The sequence below is a fragment of the Euprymna scolopes genome, chromosome 21 (genome assembly GCF_053919585.1).
Source record: "Euprymna scolopes isolate OS-2025 chromosome 21, ASM5391958v1, whole genome shotgun sequence".
NCBI lineage: Eukaryota > Metazoa > Mollusca > Cephalopoda > Sepiida > Sepiolidae > Euprymna > Euprymna scolopes.
Genome location: NC_136502.1, coordinates 101,033,718 through 101,053,097, shown reverse-complemented (window position 1 = coordinate 101,053,097; position 19,380 = coordinate 101,033,718). Strand labels below are relative to the sequence as shown.

Here is a 19,380-nt window from a genome sequence, read left to right as displayed (position 1 = left end):
TTTTAATCTGATTAAATATAAGCGTCTTATTAATAATATTTTAAGAACAATATCCCCTAAATTTGAAGTTTCCTAACTTAGTTTTGACATTAAAATCCGCAAACACGGCTATAATTATAAAAGATTAAACATGGCACTTTAAACATTAATGCATCCTCGTAGGACTAAAAAAAAGTACTTCTCTTCTAAAACAGCCCAATTATATCTTCATTAAGTAAATGTTTTTATGAATCATATGATTTCTAACATTTTTCATTTATTTTCACCAGCTTTTATCCTCTTTAACACAGAAAAAAATCTGGAACTGTTTGTCTTTTTCCGATGAAAATATAAACTGTCTCCAATGAATTATTTGGTGTCCGTACGAAACACATGTAAGACAAAATAAAATAGTATGAAAGAAAAAAATATAAATATATATTTGGATTTCGAATGCCAACTATATATATATATATATATATATATATATATATATATATACATACATATTATACGTATATATATATATATATATACATATTATACATATATATATACATATTATACATATATATACATATATATACATATTATACATATATATATATACATATTATACATATATATACATATTATACATATATATATTATACATATATATACATATTATGCATATATATATACATATTATACATATATATATACATATTATACATATATATATATTATACATATATATATTATACATATATATATATATATTATACATATATATATATTATACATGCATATATATATATTATACATATATAAATATATATTATACATATATATATATATTATACATATATATATTATACATATATATATTATACATATATATATGTATTATACATATATATATATTATACATATATATATATATTATACATATATATATATTATACATATATATATTATACATATATATATATTATACATATATTATACATATATATATATTATACATATATTATGCATATATATATATTATACATATATTATACATATATATATATATTATACATATATATATTATATATATATATATATATATATATATATATATATATACATGCTCTAGAAGTGTTATGCCAAGAAAGGAACGTCTCAAAGTTATTGACATGTATGTATGTATGTGTGTATGTGTATGTGCGCGTGTGTGTGCGTGTGTGTGCACATATATTACAAATAAAATATCAATAAAATATCTATTACGAAAAATGGAGAAACAGTAAAAACGCAAAAGAAAGCTTTTTGTAGTCATATTTAAAAAGCAATGCCTTTGTTGTTTGCTGATGTTTTGTTTATCGATAGATTCAACTTGCTATTGTATTCGTTCGGGTCGGCCCGATCCGACGAGAAGAATAGATTGAAATTCTTTTATTCTCCGAGTTACCAGCAGGGAAATCCAGATGGCGCTGCGATTGACAGGGCGACTAGAAGCGACTATAAAAAGGCTGGGAAAGTTTGACGTCGAGCATTACTTGTTCGAGCAGTCCATCCTCCTGTTACAGCAATGAAGACCGTTATTCTTATCGCCGTTCTCATCGCCGCCGCATACGGAATGCCAAGCGGTAAAAACAAAGAAAGCTGCTGCTGAATTTCTTAACCTCTTCTATTTTATTTACTATTATTTGCATTAGTTTTTACGATTTGTATTTTTCCTTTTAGGTGATTGTCTAAAATTATGTTTTATCAAGTAATCTATGTTTTTCATCAGTGTGATATTTAAAACACACATACGTACGCGCGTGCACGCGCACACGCACACACACAGACACACACACACACACACACACACACACACATATATATATATATATATATATATATATATATATATATATATACATATATTGATATATATTATTACCATAATCATTTTAATATCTACTGATACTGGTCTTTCATCCTTTCAGGGTAAGGAGTCAGAATTACCGCCGGTCGAAGGATTCGAACCCGATCACGGAGCCATTTCTGACTTCATTAGCAAGGAACATAACCCTTGGCCAGCTTTGATCAAATTATTTTAACATCATGATCTACGCACGTGGGCTAAGTGACCGACTTTTACATTTCAACGTACAGTGTTTAAGGATTTTTTCAACATACAGTGCCTAACGATTTTTAATACCAACATAAACTAGTGTCCTGTCCTTTCGTGAATCATTAGTGGGAAACCAAGGATGATTTGAAGAATTCTTTAAATGGCGATTAATCGGAGTAATCAAAAGGTCAACATGTAAGGTAGAACCTAGATACAAACGGAAACGGGAAAATCGACAATATAAAATATATACTATATGAATTTAATCATCAATTCAATAAGGAAAATACATCATTAGGAACAATGGATATAGATTCAATTTATACCTAGGTATTTCGAAGCCCGGTGCTTCTCATCAGAAAAGGAGAAGGAGGCTATGTAACAGATAAGGAATGCGACGTCGTTCCAAATGTGCCTATCGTTAGACGTGTTTATGTAAAGAAGCTGATTTGGGAGTCTTGAATCTGTATATGCGGTATATGCGAACCTGACACTGCTGCAGCATTGTGTGTACTGACGTGAGTTCTGACCAGGCTGAAACTTCTGTGTCTGGTATCTTGTCTTGCCACTTGATTTTCATGTGTCCATATCCATATGTATGTATGTATGTATGTATGTATGTATGTATGTATGTATGTATCTATCTATCTATCTATCTATCTATCTATCTATCTCTTTATATATATATATATATATATATATATATAGTCATCCACATACAGTACTGTTTCGCTGTTTCACAGCTCATCAGTGCGGCTAGACAGGCAACTGCCTCAAGCCAAGATCAAAACCCGACCGCCCAAATGACAGTCAAGGATTTTCACCATTGCGTTGTACGGCTGCTGCTGTTTTGTTTTGACATCGTCCAAATGTCTCCGCTCGATTTGTTTACACAAAGAGCGTCGCTTAATACGCTAATGGCAGTTTGTATATCATTTCTCAATATGCTCAACCCAAGATAGGGAGTTGTATCTAACATGTTCGATGCTCTCTGTTGAAGGCAAAAAAAATGAGACAATCACAAAACAATAAACCCTACCTGTAAAATTCAAGACAAACTTTATTGGTTCACAGGATATTATTGCAAAATAGTGCGCCCATCTTGTGTCCAACATTAGAGCTGGTAGTTGCTTCAATGAAGAGATAGTTAGAGTCATTTTGCATTCTAAAATGTTGTCCTAGTCTGTTGCAGGAAAAGGATAAAATTAGCCGTATTTCATTGAACTTCATGGCCCTAAAAAATTGGTAGCAATGCAAACAGGCTGCATACCGAAGCTGGAAAGTTCAATAATAAGAAAAGTCCATAATAAGTAAGCCTAATTCGTAGACTTTTACAAATGTTCTATACGTCATCGACGGCTGAGATCTGAAGTAAAGAAGGCACTAATGTTAGCGCCCAAGTCTCCTTCTTAGAAGACATAATAAAAATGAGTCCTTCTTCCTTCGCTGGTCTGGAAAGAACTGAGAAGTTGAAAAGGAAATAGAAATCGGCGCCAAAGGCACGTGACATGCCTGGTTAGATTCGACCAATCAAATCGATCGATACAATGGCAGTTAGAGCTTGTATTATGACTGAAAAATTTCTTACAATAGTAAGTTATGAAAATGTATATGGCAATTAAACTTCACAGAATATTCAGCGAGAATTACTAAACCTGGCGAATTCTCACGAGAATGAAACGCGGAATATTCTGTATAGCTTAATTTCCACATAAATTTTCATAATTTACTATCTAGCTCTATCTATGTATTAAGCACTGTTGATGCAAATACTGAAAATTTACGCATTAAATTATATATTCGTATATTATTTTATGTGATTTAAATGAAGTAATCATATATATATATATATATATATATACATATATATATATATGTGTGTGTGTGTGTGTGTGTATATATGTGTGTGTGTTTTATTTATTTTTTTATTTTTTGAAAAAGAAATACAGCAGAGTGCTCAATTAAAAGGAAAATCCCCCCCCAAAAAAGCGTATTTATATTTTTTATTTTGTGTACAGAAAGTTGTTAGGTTAGATAAGTCATTAGTACCGTCGGTTTCAAACCCGATAATTAGGACCGTTTTAGATATCCATATCAAACTTTCTTCAGCTAATACTCGTCTTTTTTTTTTCGTTTAGCTTGTGGAAGGGTTTATGTATTTTTTTCTCGAGATCCAGAGTTGCATCTAAAAAATCTACTTCATCTAAATTTGTCCTTATGGTTATTTTAAAGTCTAGCTCCTTGAAAAATTCAAATCCAATGAAACAGGACAGAGCTAGTATATAGTTTGTTTATTATGCAAACATTATTGGTTGCATCGATATCGATTCTTTTTTGCTCTGGGATTCCACTGAAACATGTATGCAGATATGTAGCCAATAATGTTTGTATAATAAACAGGCTATATATATATATATATATATATATACTTTAAATTTACGTTAAACTTGGGGTTATAGCTCACTAGTGTAAGCATTACTAGAGCTGAAAGTATAATATGCAGATTTAATACATAATTCTGGTTTCCTATCTTAATTTTATGGAGAAATTTCACTACAGCATTTTGGATTCGTTGTCAAGAAACAGCATGTTTTAAAATGGCAGAAACGATTGTATGAATTCAGTTTGTTTTTAGCACAAATTCAGAACATTTATTAGATTATATATAAATATACATGCAAAATTATTATTAAACAATAAATTTGCCACATATTCGATCCAAAAGTGCTTAATGCAAAAAATTGTTATTAATAGAGCTAATGTATTTACAAGGTATTTGGTTTACACTAAGATGTAAACGTTTTAAGTTATTTATCGGATCAAAGGCGAGTGCACTAACGATATATACATGTCAACTTTAGACTAGTCAATCACATCGCGCTATCATATCGAACCACCGTATGCTTACATGCGAACAACACTAAGCAGCAAAATTGGAATTATTCTTTAAAACAAAAAAACAAATATTGATCTCTTATTTTGTCTTTTAGTTGTCACATTCCATGAGCGATGTTTCTCACAAAACAGAAAGAATCGCTGTTTTATAGGCTAACATCTGCTCCATCTAACGCTTATCTTTTGCAATTTTTTTTATCTTGAAGTAATATATTCTAGCTCATTGCACTAAGTAGCTTCATGCTTTGTCTGGTGCGATTTCTATCTAAAATGATATATATATATTAATTTATATATATTTGCGTATGATGTGGTGATTAAGATGCAAGCTGGGGTCAACTTCTGTGAGTCTACTGCATCCCGTTTTCGATTTTGGAGAGTGTGATCGTAGACAACTTAGAGGCTAGTGTGCTGATTTGGTCTGATTTTGGCACTAACAGTTGTGTTGCGTATATGAAATATTTAGCAAGGAAAATAAAATGGTATCTATTACTACCCCAGTGCGTAAGAATACGCCATCATGCATCAGGCTGATAATCCGTGGTTGAAGACCGTAGCTGTTGGAAAAGTGCTGTGAAGGCTTAGTCCAAGAGACTTTAAGAAACGAGATATCACTCATGGAGACTGCAGAGATGACAGTAAAAGGTTGCAATAGAGTTCTCAGACAACTCGCTACTTATATCCGTGTAAACAGCAATGGAGCTTACCGATTCAGGATAAGCCTGCACAGATCAGCAACGAACTGATCTGATGCGTAAAACTCTATTGTCTTCCGAGATAGGCAGGTGATAACAAAAGTAATACGTTATAGCTGTTTAATAAGATTATGAAATACCTAATATAGTTTACGCTTATTCGCCTGCTTAACTCTTGTACTCTAACTCTGTTGTTTTCTCTAACTGAACCGAAACGTTGCATGTAGAGACAATCGCAAAGAGAATTAGAACCTCGACACAAACATTCTAGATGCAAGAAAAGTTCTTTATTTCCTTCGCTTTCCATACCAGTCGCCGATACGCATTTAGCACCAGCATGTTCTCTCTTTCCATTCTTGTCTTTCGCAGAGCGGCTTGGGTTGCTGTTCTTCCCGGAGAATGTCCTGGTGATTTCATATAGTCTCTTAATGTCACGTTGGTCAGCTGCGGTTTCTGCCTCCGCGGTGAGCTCCTCTATGAACCTTCTCTTGTCTCTACGTGCACTGCGTTTCACCTTCTTAACAAAATTATTTTTCTCCGATCAAAGCAGAGCATCAGAGCACCTGCTTACACAATCAATTGGCAGACTACACATATAAAGGTCAATAAAACTAAACAAAGGGTCAATTAACAAAATTATTCGGACAATGAAACATGAGCGTAGCAAAACGAAGACTTCAACATTTAAATTATGCCCAATTAGTTAAATGAGGTCCATATGCTCATGGACAACTACCTAGCCTGTCCCGTGCGTTAAGGCAGTCCTTATTGACTTACCTCCTCACGAGGGCAAGGTTAGGCACAAAGTCTGTGTTTTAATATGCAGAAAAATCAGCTCCTCAAATAAGGACACTATGGATTAGGACAAAAATAAAAACTATCTTGGTCTAGAAGAACTTCTCCTCTAATAACGTAGGACAAAAAATATGAAGCGTAGTATGAAAACAGATATTACCCTTTGCCCCTAGCTAAAAGGAAGACATACTTGTTTGTGTGACCAATCGAACGTAATTCTTTGATCATGAAAGGCAATAAACATAAACATGTTTTTATATGTATATATATATTTATTAAAATGCTATTCTTTTGTAAAACTATACTTGACTGTATTTTTTTAGGAAACATCAACAAACAGATTGTAAGCGGATATGAAGCCGGTACCTGTGAATTCCCACATATGGCCTTCCTCTTGATGGACATGCCCGACGGTGGAATGACAGCCTGCGGAGGTGCTCTCATTGATTCTGTTCATATTTTGACCGCTGCCCATTGCATGTAAGTTGACTATAACTTAGTTTGTATTGATTTCTATAGTTCTCGACCGAATTGAGGCTGTCTTTGTTATAATTTTGTATCAGAGCCGCTAGGTTAACAGCAGAAGCAATATGCAAATGACCAAGCCGGCTGCGTGAAGTGACGTCACAGCGGAGACAAAAGTACGTGTGGTCGGCCGAAAAAGCAGTGAGGTTCGAAGAAGTAGCGTTCGAGACGTGACGAGATAAGCACGTGTTCAAGACGCGTGGGTGGCGTCAGAACAAAGACAAAAAGTCACACGCGGCTGGATAAGGATAAATAAACGGCTTAAACATTTACATAAATGCGTTGTGGGAAATATCAGATATAAAGGTTCCTGTTAAAAAAAAAATACGTCCATTTTTTTTTCTTTCTCTTATTTCCTTGCGACAGAGTCTATAACGTGTTGAGTCCGTTAAAATGTAACGACACAGTTAAAAAGGTGTACAACGTTGCAGTCTTACACTCCACAAATTTTGCATAAAATAGCGACTTTTCAACAAATAGTATAAACGAATTCTTTACCGTATTTATTACCTTACATTACTCGCGCGGTAGTAAGTTTTAAACTCTTTTCTGGTGCGACTTTCAAAGTTCACAGACGCATGTATGCTGCTCTCTGTGTATAATTTTTAAACTCTAACAGTTAAAGTTTGTGAGGTTATTTTTCTGATCGAGTCAATAAACTCCCAGATTATGATTGATGAATCAAACCACATGGTTGTAAATTATTCTTCGAATAGTGTGTGACCGCCGTGAAATTTTCATCTAAATAACATTTACTTTTTTTGTGTGCACTCGCGCCTCCTTGCCTCAACAATACTTGCGTTTTCTTATTGAAATTAAAACAATTATACTTTTTGTTTAGTATGTATTTCATGTCTTTTTTTACAAAGGAGTAACGACTTATCAAGACCCAGAGACTACTCAAGGATAAGGGCTAATAAGTGTACAGTAGTCAATGTACGGCATAATCACGTTGCCGCACCGAAGTTAAGCAACGTTGAACCTGGTCACTACAAAATGGATGACTATTTAGGACTTCCAGGTGCTGTATGTGCTCTCCGCTTATCTCAGCATTGTTTCCAGTCGTCCTGACTTTCTCCTTGCCACTGGAATCAAGCAGTGCCGATTCAGGAGAGGTGTTATTAAGGATTGCGCAACCCTTGCCTCACAATTACACGCGTAGCTGTCCCTACAGGAGGTATCCTTTGTCTTTCGAGAGGCATTGAGTCAATGGGATAATATCGTAGTGATCGTTAGTAGTGGAAATTTGATAAATTGGATTACTTAAGGGGACGGTCCACCAAGAATTTGTTTACATTGGACTTGAAGACAACTAAATTGTAGTCAGCTGGAAAGCAGGCAAACAGAAGAGGGTTTCACAGGGACGCGGTTCTATGTATGCCAAATTTCTGTTTATCTCAGATCAATTGTAAATAAATTAAATACCGTTGTGTTCAACCGTTTCTCCACTTCCAACATAAGCATCTATGTTATCCGTATCTAACGTGTTCAGCAGATAAACGCGTTCAGCAGATAAACGTGTTCAGCTAAAACGATAATGTTTTATAGTTTTATTTTCGGTTTCTTTTTAGTAAATAAACAGTTAAAAAAAGAAAATGACGCATGCCCTAAGCCTCCATATTTGTTTATTTCTTATATTGTTGAGAAGCGTGCATTCTTTCTTTCTTTTTTTACAGCAATAAGATTGTCGGTGTTACTGCCTATTTCGGACATGCTGACAACACGAAGGCCACACAAGTAATCAAGGGCACCAAGTGGACATCCCATGAAGATTTCGCCGCCGATGCCACCATTTGTAAGCCATTATAAATATCTTTATCCTTATTGTTTTCTTTGTAGATTTTTACCTATCTTCTTTTTGCCTCCTTTCTACCTCTCTCTCTCTCTCTCTCTCTCTCTCTCTCTCTCTATCTCTCTCTCTCTCTCTCTCTCTCTCTCTCTATATATATATATATATATATATATATATATATATATATATATATATATATATATATATTAATAAGATTTTTTTCCTTTTTTATTACAGTGAACGATGTTGGTATGATCCGTCTGGAGAAACCCGTTAAACTTGGCCGATGCATTAAAACCATTCCAATCGCTAAAAAGAACCAAGTTTTCACTGGAACCTGTATCGCTGCCGGTTGGGGTAAAATGAGCAGTACGTATTCGTTTTATATATGATAATCTTAATCTGTTAAATTTGGTTTTAGTTAGAATATGGACGTTAAACTTTACCTTCACTAACGGGGCCTTATTTAAAACAAATGACAGGTATGTTTTTCCGTGAAATTTTGCGATACAGGGTTTGAATCAATAGTTTCATGCAATAATTAAGCATTTTTTTTTTTAGTAATTTTGTCGAAGCTGTAATGTTGACGAACCACATTTCATCTATAGCTCAAATCACGACATGGGAATCCGCATGTTTACGCCTACCTGACTCTGCCTGATCGACAAGGTTATTACAACTCGAGAGTTATTTCGTTGACTATTGTTGAATATCGCGTCTGCAAAAACACAGACAACACCTAGCCAGAATAAATAATACCCGACTGATGGACTCCTAGACACCCACCTGGCCGGAATCATAACATATTTAAAAAAAACGCTTGTAAACGCACTAGACTAAATACACAGATCCGTAAAATAAACACTACATAGCCACATTAGGTTATGGGCGTGGTTACATTGAGTACTTAGGCTTACCCCCGTAATAGGCATGGTAATTAAGACAGCTTGAATGTCCAAAACTGTTATATCAACCAGCTCAAATTGAGATCGAAATAAAGCGACTGGCTAAAAAATTCGAGAGATCAATTTTTGGTCGCCTCATTGAATCTACTCATTCGATTCAACTGAACAATAATGGCATATCACTATATTTTTATACATCTGTGTTAGACTTTTTTTTAACAAAGGAATCATCACTTATCAAGGCCCAGAGGCCAATCGAGGATAAAGGTTAAAGAATGTACAGTGATCAAAAGGAGAATATCATAGTAATCGTTAGAAGTGTAAATTTGGTAAATTGGATTACTTTAGGGGAACGGCTCATAAAGAACTTATTTACATTGGACTCGAAGACGGCCATATTGCAGTCAGCTAGAAAGCAGGTAAACGGAACAGAGTTTCACAGGTGTGCAGTTCTACGAAATAAGCTTTGTTCATGGAATCTACGTTTAGGTTTAGGCACAGATAAAGGGTGGGGGAAATTATTGATAGTGTTTTCAGATAGATGAGTTTCATTTTTTTAAGTGATTCAGCAATGTACAACAGTATTCGGTCACTGTACTTTGTTCAAATGAGCTTTCACTGTTCATACAACAAATGCTGTTTATTTCTTCGTTGGTAATATCCGTACATGTTATCAGATTAGACTACGTTACATTTTCATCTGCGCAACTTTCGATACACAAGAAAAGAAACAATATACAACGACTCGGCGCATTAACTCTCACGATACTACTAACTGTATCTTGAACTTATTCGATAAATTGATATACGTGCCGCCAGCAAGTACGTGCGTAAATATTACCGAACTTTAAACTCATCCGGTTTAGTAATTTTGTCCTGACTGTGTTCTTCCTGGAGATGAATATGTTTCAATTATAATTCATATTATTTTTATTTCTTCTATTATTATTATTTTATCAACAGATGCTCAAGATGGACCAGATCACATGAGAAAGGCAACCGTTAACGTTATTACCACTAAAGTGTGCCAGTCGCATTACTACGGAATCGCCAAGGACCAGCATATCTGCATCGGAGACAGAAGCCATCTTGGCAAGAACATCTGCTCGGTGAGTTAAGATTCCTTTTGATCGAAAATTAATCTCTCCGAATAATTGGCGCCCGGCTTCAAAATACGCTATGAAACAGTAGTTACCATAACTATCTTAAAGAATGAAAAAAAATAAGGTTTTTTAAAAGAAAAAATAAAGAGTCTTATTTGTCATGAAGTCCAAATTAACAAATTAATATACCTAATGTAGTATTCGCCGTGGGCAGATTTAGTCGGTTTCCACTGAAAGAAGGAATTTCTAGGTAATATCAAATTCACATACTGTCGCCAGTTACATGTATATCCCGGTCAGTGGGGATGACATACGCTGATCATTTACATACCTGAGGCGCCCCTATTGAAGAACGCCGACGAGGCTTCCTAAGCAATCTTTGTTCAACAAAAGTGCTTCCTTCTGGGACGCTGGTTTCAAAATCCCACTTGTGTCATTTCTTACAGCCAGAGGGAAGCAAAAGAAGGATGTTATAAACCCTCCAGTTCAAATTTAATGTAAACAGACATCTTGCTGCTCAACTCCCTACATAGTATCCCTTCAAATTATGCCCCAGATAGTAGCACCGTAAAGTGACCGTGCTTTATTTGGTGTGAAAATGCATTTAAAAAAAAAATAGAAAAAAAGCCTATTTTTTTAAACTATGGATCCAGTAAAATCTTTCATTATATTCTTAGTTTTTAAATTTTTTGATTAATAAATACTGTAAATTTTCTTATTTATCATTTCAATTTGTTTGTTTTTTATTACTGTTCTATCTCTAATAACGAGCATCTGTTTATCACGATAGGATGTAATAGAAAAAACATTCTTTGTTACCATATTCTTTTGGTTTCTTTCTGTTTAAAAAAGAGATAATAATCTCGAAATTATGTTCTGCTGTTTTCCTCTCTCCGATCAATAGCTTAAACATATCCACACATAAAGAAGGAGACAACGACCGTTTAATCTATAAAAAAAAAAAAAATACATTATAATTTAAGTACGGATCTATTTTCCTTAACTATCAATTGTTCTACATCTGTATTTAGATCTTCTTATACATCTGTATTTATATCTTCTATATAAACTTGTTTATACTAAATGACACGCATCAATTGAGTTTATTCTAATATTTCTACGTTGCACGATTAAACTAACGGATCCTTTATCTGTCGTCTTGTGTCAGTCGATATTTGACCTCGTGCTACAACCCCGGCAATCATAATTGATGTCTCAAACAACACAACACTAAAAGTACATGACTCCAATTAATATGTAAAACAGGCGGGAGAACAACAACCGGGTTGGGTGAAAAACATAAGAGAAAGGGCTCGGCATTCAGCTAAGTGACGCATTGCGGATATCAATTCATTGTGAAAAGTGGGTGGAGCTGAATGACGCCCTCAAATATCAGTCCGACTACGAGATGTTTTAGAAAAGAATGACATCAACGAAGAAAACCAATAAACAATACACTCGGGGGCCAACACACAAATCTGAACATATGCAAGCGCGCCATTTGTAGTAATTTACAGCTTAAACTTTACGCCAATTTCATCCGTGCTATAATATATTCATATTTATTTGTATTTATTTCAGGGTGATTCTGGAAGTCCCTTGATGTGCAAATCTGGAAATGAATATGTCGTCGCCGGAGTTGCTTCCTACGTCTACGATTGCGACCAAGGATTTGGTGTTTATGCTAATGTTGCCGGCCTTTACGACTACGTGAAGGAAGTCCAAAGAACTTTGTAATTCATTCGCATTTTAAAATTCTGTAAAATCTGAATGGAAATAAATAAATTAATAAATAAAGACTTGATAAATCTATCTATATATCTATAAAAGTGAACGTGTCTGTGTGTCTGTGTGTCTGTGTGTACATTTCCCTACGTAATAACTCTGTCAATTTTCAGTCTACAGACTCAAAATTTGATATACAGGGTACTGAGATTTGAGAAAATTTATGTGATCAGTTTTCGGCCAGAAATTTTGCTGTTAAGGGGTCAAAGTTCAACGATTTGACCCTTGAGAACTCTACCAAACTCCTCCGACAATTTTTGGTCTAAACACTTGAAATTTTAGATATAGGTTCCTTGGACATGGATCTAATTTAATAACTTGATATGAGCCCAAAACAATAAATGTTAAGGGGTCATAATAGGAGTCAAATTTAAAAAAATTGACCGTTTTTTATTTATTTATTTTTTTTTTTTTCTCAATATACACCTCCAAACACGCGGGCAACGCCGGGCACCACTGCTAGTATATCTATAAAAGTGAACGCGTGTGTGTGTGTGTATGTGTGTGTGTGTAACTTCCCTACGCAATAACTCTCTTAATTTTTAGTCTACAGACTTGAAATTTGATATACAGGGTACTGAGATTTGGGAAAATCTATGTGATCGGTTTTCGGACAGGAATTTTTGCTGTTAAGAGGTCAAAGTTCAACGATTTCATCTTTGAGAACTCTACCAAACTCCTCCGAACATTTTGGGTCTAAACACTTGAAATTTTAGATATAGATTCCTTGGACATGGGTCTAACTTAATAACTTGATATGAGCCCAAAACAATAAATGTTAAGGTGTCATAATAGGGGTCAAAGATGAAAAAAATTGACCTTTTTTTTTTTTTTTGCTCAGCATACACCTCCCAACACGCGGCCAACGCCGGGAACCCATGCTAGTATATATATAAGTGAACGTATCTGTGTGTGTCTGTGTCTGTGTCTCTGTGTGTGTCTGTGTGTGTACATTTTTCAACGCAATTACTCTGTCAATTTTAAGTTTACAGACTCAAAATTTGATATACAGGGTACTGAGATTTCGGAAAATCGTTGTGATCCATTTTCGGTAAGAGATTTGGCTGTTAAGGGGTAAAGGTTCAACGATTTGACCTTTGAGAACTCTACCAAACTCCTTTGTCAATTATTATCATTTGAAATTTTAGATATATATTCCTTAGACATGGATCTAACTTAATAACCTGATTTGAGCCCAAAATAATAAATGTTAAGGGGTCATTATAGGGTTCAAAGTTTTAAAAAATTGACCTATGCGATCTCTACCAAATTACTCTTACAATTTCTGGTCTAAACATTTGAAATTTGACATAAAGGGAGAGGGCAAGCTTTTTAATCAGTTTGGGTCGAATATTTTTAGTTACCAATATATAAATGTATGTATGTATGTATGTATGTATGTTTGCATGTCTGCCTAAAACTTTCGACAGAGCGACGGATGTTTACAAGATCAGTATTGTTTTGAAGTTCGATCTTTCAGACGACAAATAACGAAAAATTGACTAAAAGCATTAATATCTTCACCTTCAACTGGACACTTTTCTACAGGGGGAGGTCGCTTTTTTGTCGATATTTTTTAAAAGTCATCCTCTCCTTTCGATTGTCTAGCTTTAATTAAAACCTACGTCAATTCCGGTTTGGCGCTGGTCGTAACAGCAAAGACGTCACGTTTTTTCCCGTTCTTTTCCTCCTTCGGGGCATGGGTTCGAGCCTTCCTTACTACTACTACTCTTTTTTTTTTTTTTTGCTCAACACACACATCCGGGCTGAAATGCTAGTATATATATATATATATATATATATATATATATATATATATATATATATATATATATATATATATATATAAGTGAACGTGTCTGTGTGTGTCTGTGTATGTACATTTCCCTACGCAATAACTCTCTCAATTTTAAGTCTACAGACTCGAAATTTGATATACAGAGATTTGAGAACATCTTTATAATCGGTTCTCGGCTAGAAATTTGGCTGTAAAGGGTCAAAGTTCAACGATTTGACCTTCAAGAACTCTACCAAACTCCTTGGACATTAATCTAACTTAATAACTTGATTTGAGCCCAAACTCAATAAATGTTAAGGGGTCATAATAGGGGTCAAAATTAAAAAAAAATGACCGGTTTTTTTCTTTTCTTTTTTTTTTTTTTTTTGCTCAACAGACATCTCTAAACTCCCGGCCAATGCCGGGCTGAAATGCTATTATTATATATATATATATCTGAATCTTTGTTTTTATTGATTTTTTAAAAAATCTTCAAACCAATTTATACATTTATCCAGCGAGACGTGTATTCCGGAGTTGCCCGGGGAAACTGAGAAAACCACAGATCGCAACTCATAGAAATAAATTAATCGGAAAGGACCGGACCCCCTTTTTTGTCCAATTACTAAGATTTTGTACACGATTTAAAATGAAACTTTATGTTAAAAGTTATTTGCGATGAGGATGCTCGCTAGCTTGTTTGCTTGACCGTTTTATGTCTGCGGTTTTGGTGATTGAGGAACTTTGTTTTAAATTTACAATTTAATGACAGAATAATTTTCTTTTGTCTACGAGAGAACCGAAATACACTATGGTTGAATTTAATTTTGTAATGTTTGTTTTAAGGGAGTACTGACTAGCTTGTTTGCTTGGCCACGGTGTCTGTGCGTGTTGGAGGGAGGGCCAGAAGATGATAGTGACTAACCAAAGCCGTTTTGGTCCCTCCCAAACCATCCACAAAGAAAAAATGTACCTATTTCTTTAGAAATTACTATTAAAACCAAAATATTTAACGCGACTTATGGTTCTTTATATGCGTATTCCTATGCGTCAAAAATAATTAAAAAAATTATTCAAATATTTATATATTTTTCACATTAGATTTTTACACACACACACACACACACACACACACACACACACACACACACGCACACACATATATATGTATATATATGTATATATATTTATATGTATATATATGTATATATATGTGTATATATATGTATATATATATGTATATATATATGAATATATGCATATATATGTATATATATGTATATATATGCATATATATGTATATATATATGCATATATATGTATATATATATGTATATATGTGTGTATATATATGTATATATATGTATGTATATATATGTATATATGTATATATATGCATATATATGTATATATATGTATATATATGTACATATATGTATATATATATGTATATATATATGTATATATATATGTATATATATATGTATATATATGTATATATATGTATTTATATATGTATACATATATATATATGTATATATATGTATATATGTATACATATATATGTATATATATATGTATATATATATGTATATATACATATATGTATATATACATATATATATATATATATATATATATATATATATATATATATATATATATATATATATATATATATATATATAAGCAATCAATGAAATATACACACATGTAAATAGTACAAACGAATTATTTTCTTTTCTTTTCAATTCTTTAGAGTCGTTTGATGAGTGTTTGAATTTCAGGTTGGGACTGGCTGATAAACTTGCCGTACTGATTGTATACCTTAATACTTTCACTTTCGGTTCTTTCTGTTTGGAAAATACACACACTGTATATGAATTTTAATGTTTCTTGTTAGGCTGTATTTCCGACAATGAAGAAAAATATATACGTAGGCTTAGCTACTAGAACACTATCGAGACGTCTCACCATGCACCTTATCTACACCAATGCAATGGCATAGCCCAGTATATAAAAGAACACATTTCTGCATTCGCTCTCAACTTTTCGTGGATAATACAGCCGTATTAGAATATAAAAAACAACAAGCTAAAACAGCAGATATTAGAAGTTTCAGCATTTATAACCTGAAAGTTCCATTTCTCTGATGCAGATATTGACGGGTCGAAACTCTAAGAAAGCAACCTCTGTCATAAACGTGCGTCAGAAGCAGAGATACGTTGTTCCATTCCTCCATGCAGACAAAAATTGAACCAATTAACGTTCATCGGTGCCTGTTGAACATTTCCGAAGCCGATGCAGTTGCTGTCAGCACATTTAGGAGATGGGTTCGTCGATTTCATAGTGTCGGCAGTAATGTGAGTAACGAAGCACGCTCCATACTTTTACAGCCGAGGCATCGTCTATCAATGGCAAAAGTGCATTGAAAATAGTGGTGACTATGTAGAAAAATAAATATTGGAGAACAATTGATCGCTAGTTCTAATGATACTATTCCGGTCTTCGTAGCTCTTCAACGTCTTAGTTTTTTAATTTAAGGAGGTTTTATTTTATGAACAATCACCGTAAAAGACGAAAACGCGAACAATTAATACGATACATTTTGATACCAGTGAAAACGTCTCAAAATGGCGGTTGAACTTCTGATAGACAACTTACATTGGACTATCAGAAAAGGGTCGAATTAAGACTTCCAGAGCGAAAAACAGCGCAAGGCCCTCTAATCAACAAAAGGTAAACGCACTACGTCAAATTATAATTGTAGAATCACAAAGAACTAATAAATGAGGATTAGATGAGTAGAACTCGTAGTAGATCGTAAACATGGACTATACCCTGACATTGTCGATCTCACACCGATTTAAAAAAATCATTTCACTATAAACTCGAACAAGTCATCAAGTGTGACTTCAGTTCGCAATATAAAATTTGGGAAGAATTGGCTTGCGGAGTCCAAGGTAGCATACAAAGTAAACCACTAGACAATTAATTTAGCCCTATCAGTTGCCGTGCAGACGATACCATTGTGGTTGGATAACGGAGGAATTGTTAATGACACATCATTCACTCTACCACTATACATTTCATAGAAATTGCGATATTTGCCTTGACAGAGTACAGAATAGATTCGTGGCTTAGTGGGAGATGCCCTTTTCTCTTCGCTGCAACCTCTCCCCCACGGAAGAGACGTTGCAAGCCTGTCTTTGTTTTATCGTTATTTTTATGGCAAGTGCTCGTCTGAGCTCCAATCTCTTGTCCCCCCCTCGCCAATCTTTCACGATAAACACTCATCTACCTGAAACCACTGCCAATAATTTTCCCCACTCTTTATCTGTGCCTAAATCAAAACGTAAGTTCCATGAACAAAGCTTCTTTCTTAGAAGTGCACGCCTGTGGAACTCTCTTCTGTTTGCCTGCTTCCCACCTGACTACAACTTGGATGTCTTCATGTCCAACATAAACAAATTCCTGACAAACCGCCCCTTTAAGTAAGACACTTTATCAAATCTCCATTACTAACGATTACTACGATATTATCCCATTGATTATTGTATACGCAATAACCTTTATCCCTGAGTGGCGTCCGGGCCTTAATAAGTGGTTTTCTTGCATTGCACTCTTACCATTACTGTGTATTCCTATCTGACTTATGATGAAATGCGTGCTACGTCTTAGGTCTTTGTTCTTACTCCTTTTTCAATTTGTACCCTATTATGAAGTACAACATCAAACTCATCAACCTATAAAACCACTTCCTGTTTTATCTAAAGTACTTCCTGTATTCATCTGATTAAATCACTATTTTTTACTTATTTTTATTCGAACTATTATTCGGTCCTTTTAATGTTAAACATATATAAAACTTCTACCCTATTAATCTCTTCTCTATATAAATAAAATGAACTCATTTTTCCCGTCGGATTTTGACATTAATAGGATTAAAAATCAAGATATTTCATGCAAATATAATATGCACAAACGGCAGAACAATATCTGAGGTGTGTTATAGGCTTATTATTTCTCAAATTCCTCGATAATCTTAGATTTCTATACTTTTTCTGCTGAGAAGTCACGGCCAAAATCGGTTAAGATCAATGGAAGTGGTAAAATATTTTCTCTCTAATAAATTCCTCCTCCCCCTGCCACCACTTAACACCGTTTGGGGATCGTTCACAAGAAACAGTTGAGAAGAGAACACCGGTTTGGCTTCGTAGTTCTTTCATGTGAAGTTATTTAAAATCACTAAACTAAGCTGCAGTGCTCTGTGGCGTAGTGGTTAGCGTGCTGGACAATTCACATTATATTTTCACGTTCGCGCCGACCTACCGTAGTCGTTTTTTTTTTGTTTTTGTTTTTTTTCCTAAACAACTGGAATGGACTTTTCTTGGTGGCCGAACTGTTAACGTTGCAGATGTTTTTTTTTTTGTTTTTTTTTCACACTTTATTTTCCTACTTTTACTCATGACTCCGGGTTTGATCCTTCCTACTTACCTACCATAACATTTTTTTAAAACTCCCAATATTCTATCCTATTAATGTAAAAATATTAAAATTTTCTATCCTATTAATGTAAAAAAAAATATATGAAACATTCTTTCCTCTTAATGCAAAAATATATTTTAGTTTTATATCCTATTAATGTAAAAATATTAAAAAAATTTGTCCTATTAATATAAAAATATATATTTTTTAAAAATTCTATCCTATAAATGTAAAAAGATATTTTTTAAAAATTATTCTATTAATATAAAAAATATATATCTTATTAATGTAAAAATATATATAAAAATTCTATCCTATTTATGTAAAAAATATGAAGAATTCTATCCTATTAATGTAACAAAATATTTTTAAAATTCTGTCTTATTAATGTAAAAAAATATATAAAAAGTCTATCCTATGAATGTAAAAAATATTTTTTAAAAACTATCCTATTAATGTAAAGATATTTGTAAAATGATTCTATTAATGTAAAAAAAAATATATTTTTTAAAATTATATCGTATTTATGTAAAAAAATATTTTAAAATTCTA

At 33.5% G+C, this 19,380-nt stretch overlaps 1 protein-coding gene across 1 annotated transcript; it reads left to right on the top strand.

Moving 5' to 3' along the window:
* The first annotated feature begins 1,442 nt into the window (after positions 1 to 1,442).
* Positions 1,443 to 12,575, top strand: LOC145242633 (trypsin I-P38-like). Its single transcript, XM_080105753.1, has 6 exons — positions 1,443 to 1,595; positions 6,777 to 6,933; positions 8,655 to 8,773; positions 9,008 to 9,139; positions 10,639 to 10,784; positions 12,360 to 12,575. Exons 1-6 carry the CDS (start codon positions 1,538 to 1,540, stop codon positions 12,513 to 12,515), a joined length of 768 nt encoding a protein of 255 aa, XP_079961879.1. The 5' UTR covers positions 1,443 to 1,537; the 3' UTR covers positions 12,516 to 12,575.
* The last annotated feature ends 6,805 nt before the right edge of the window (positions 12,576 to 19,380 follow it).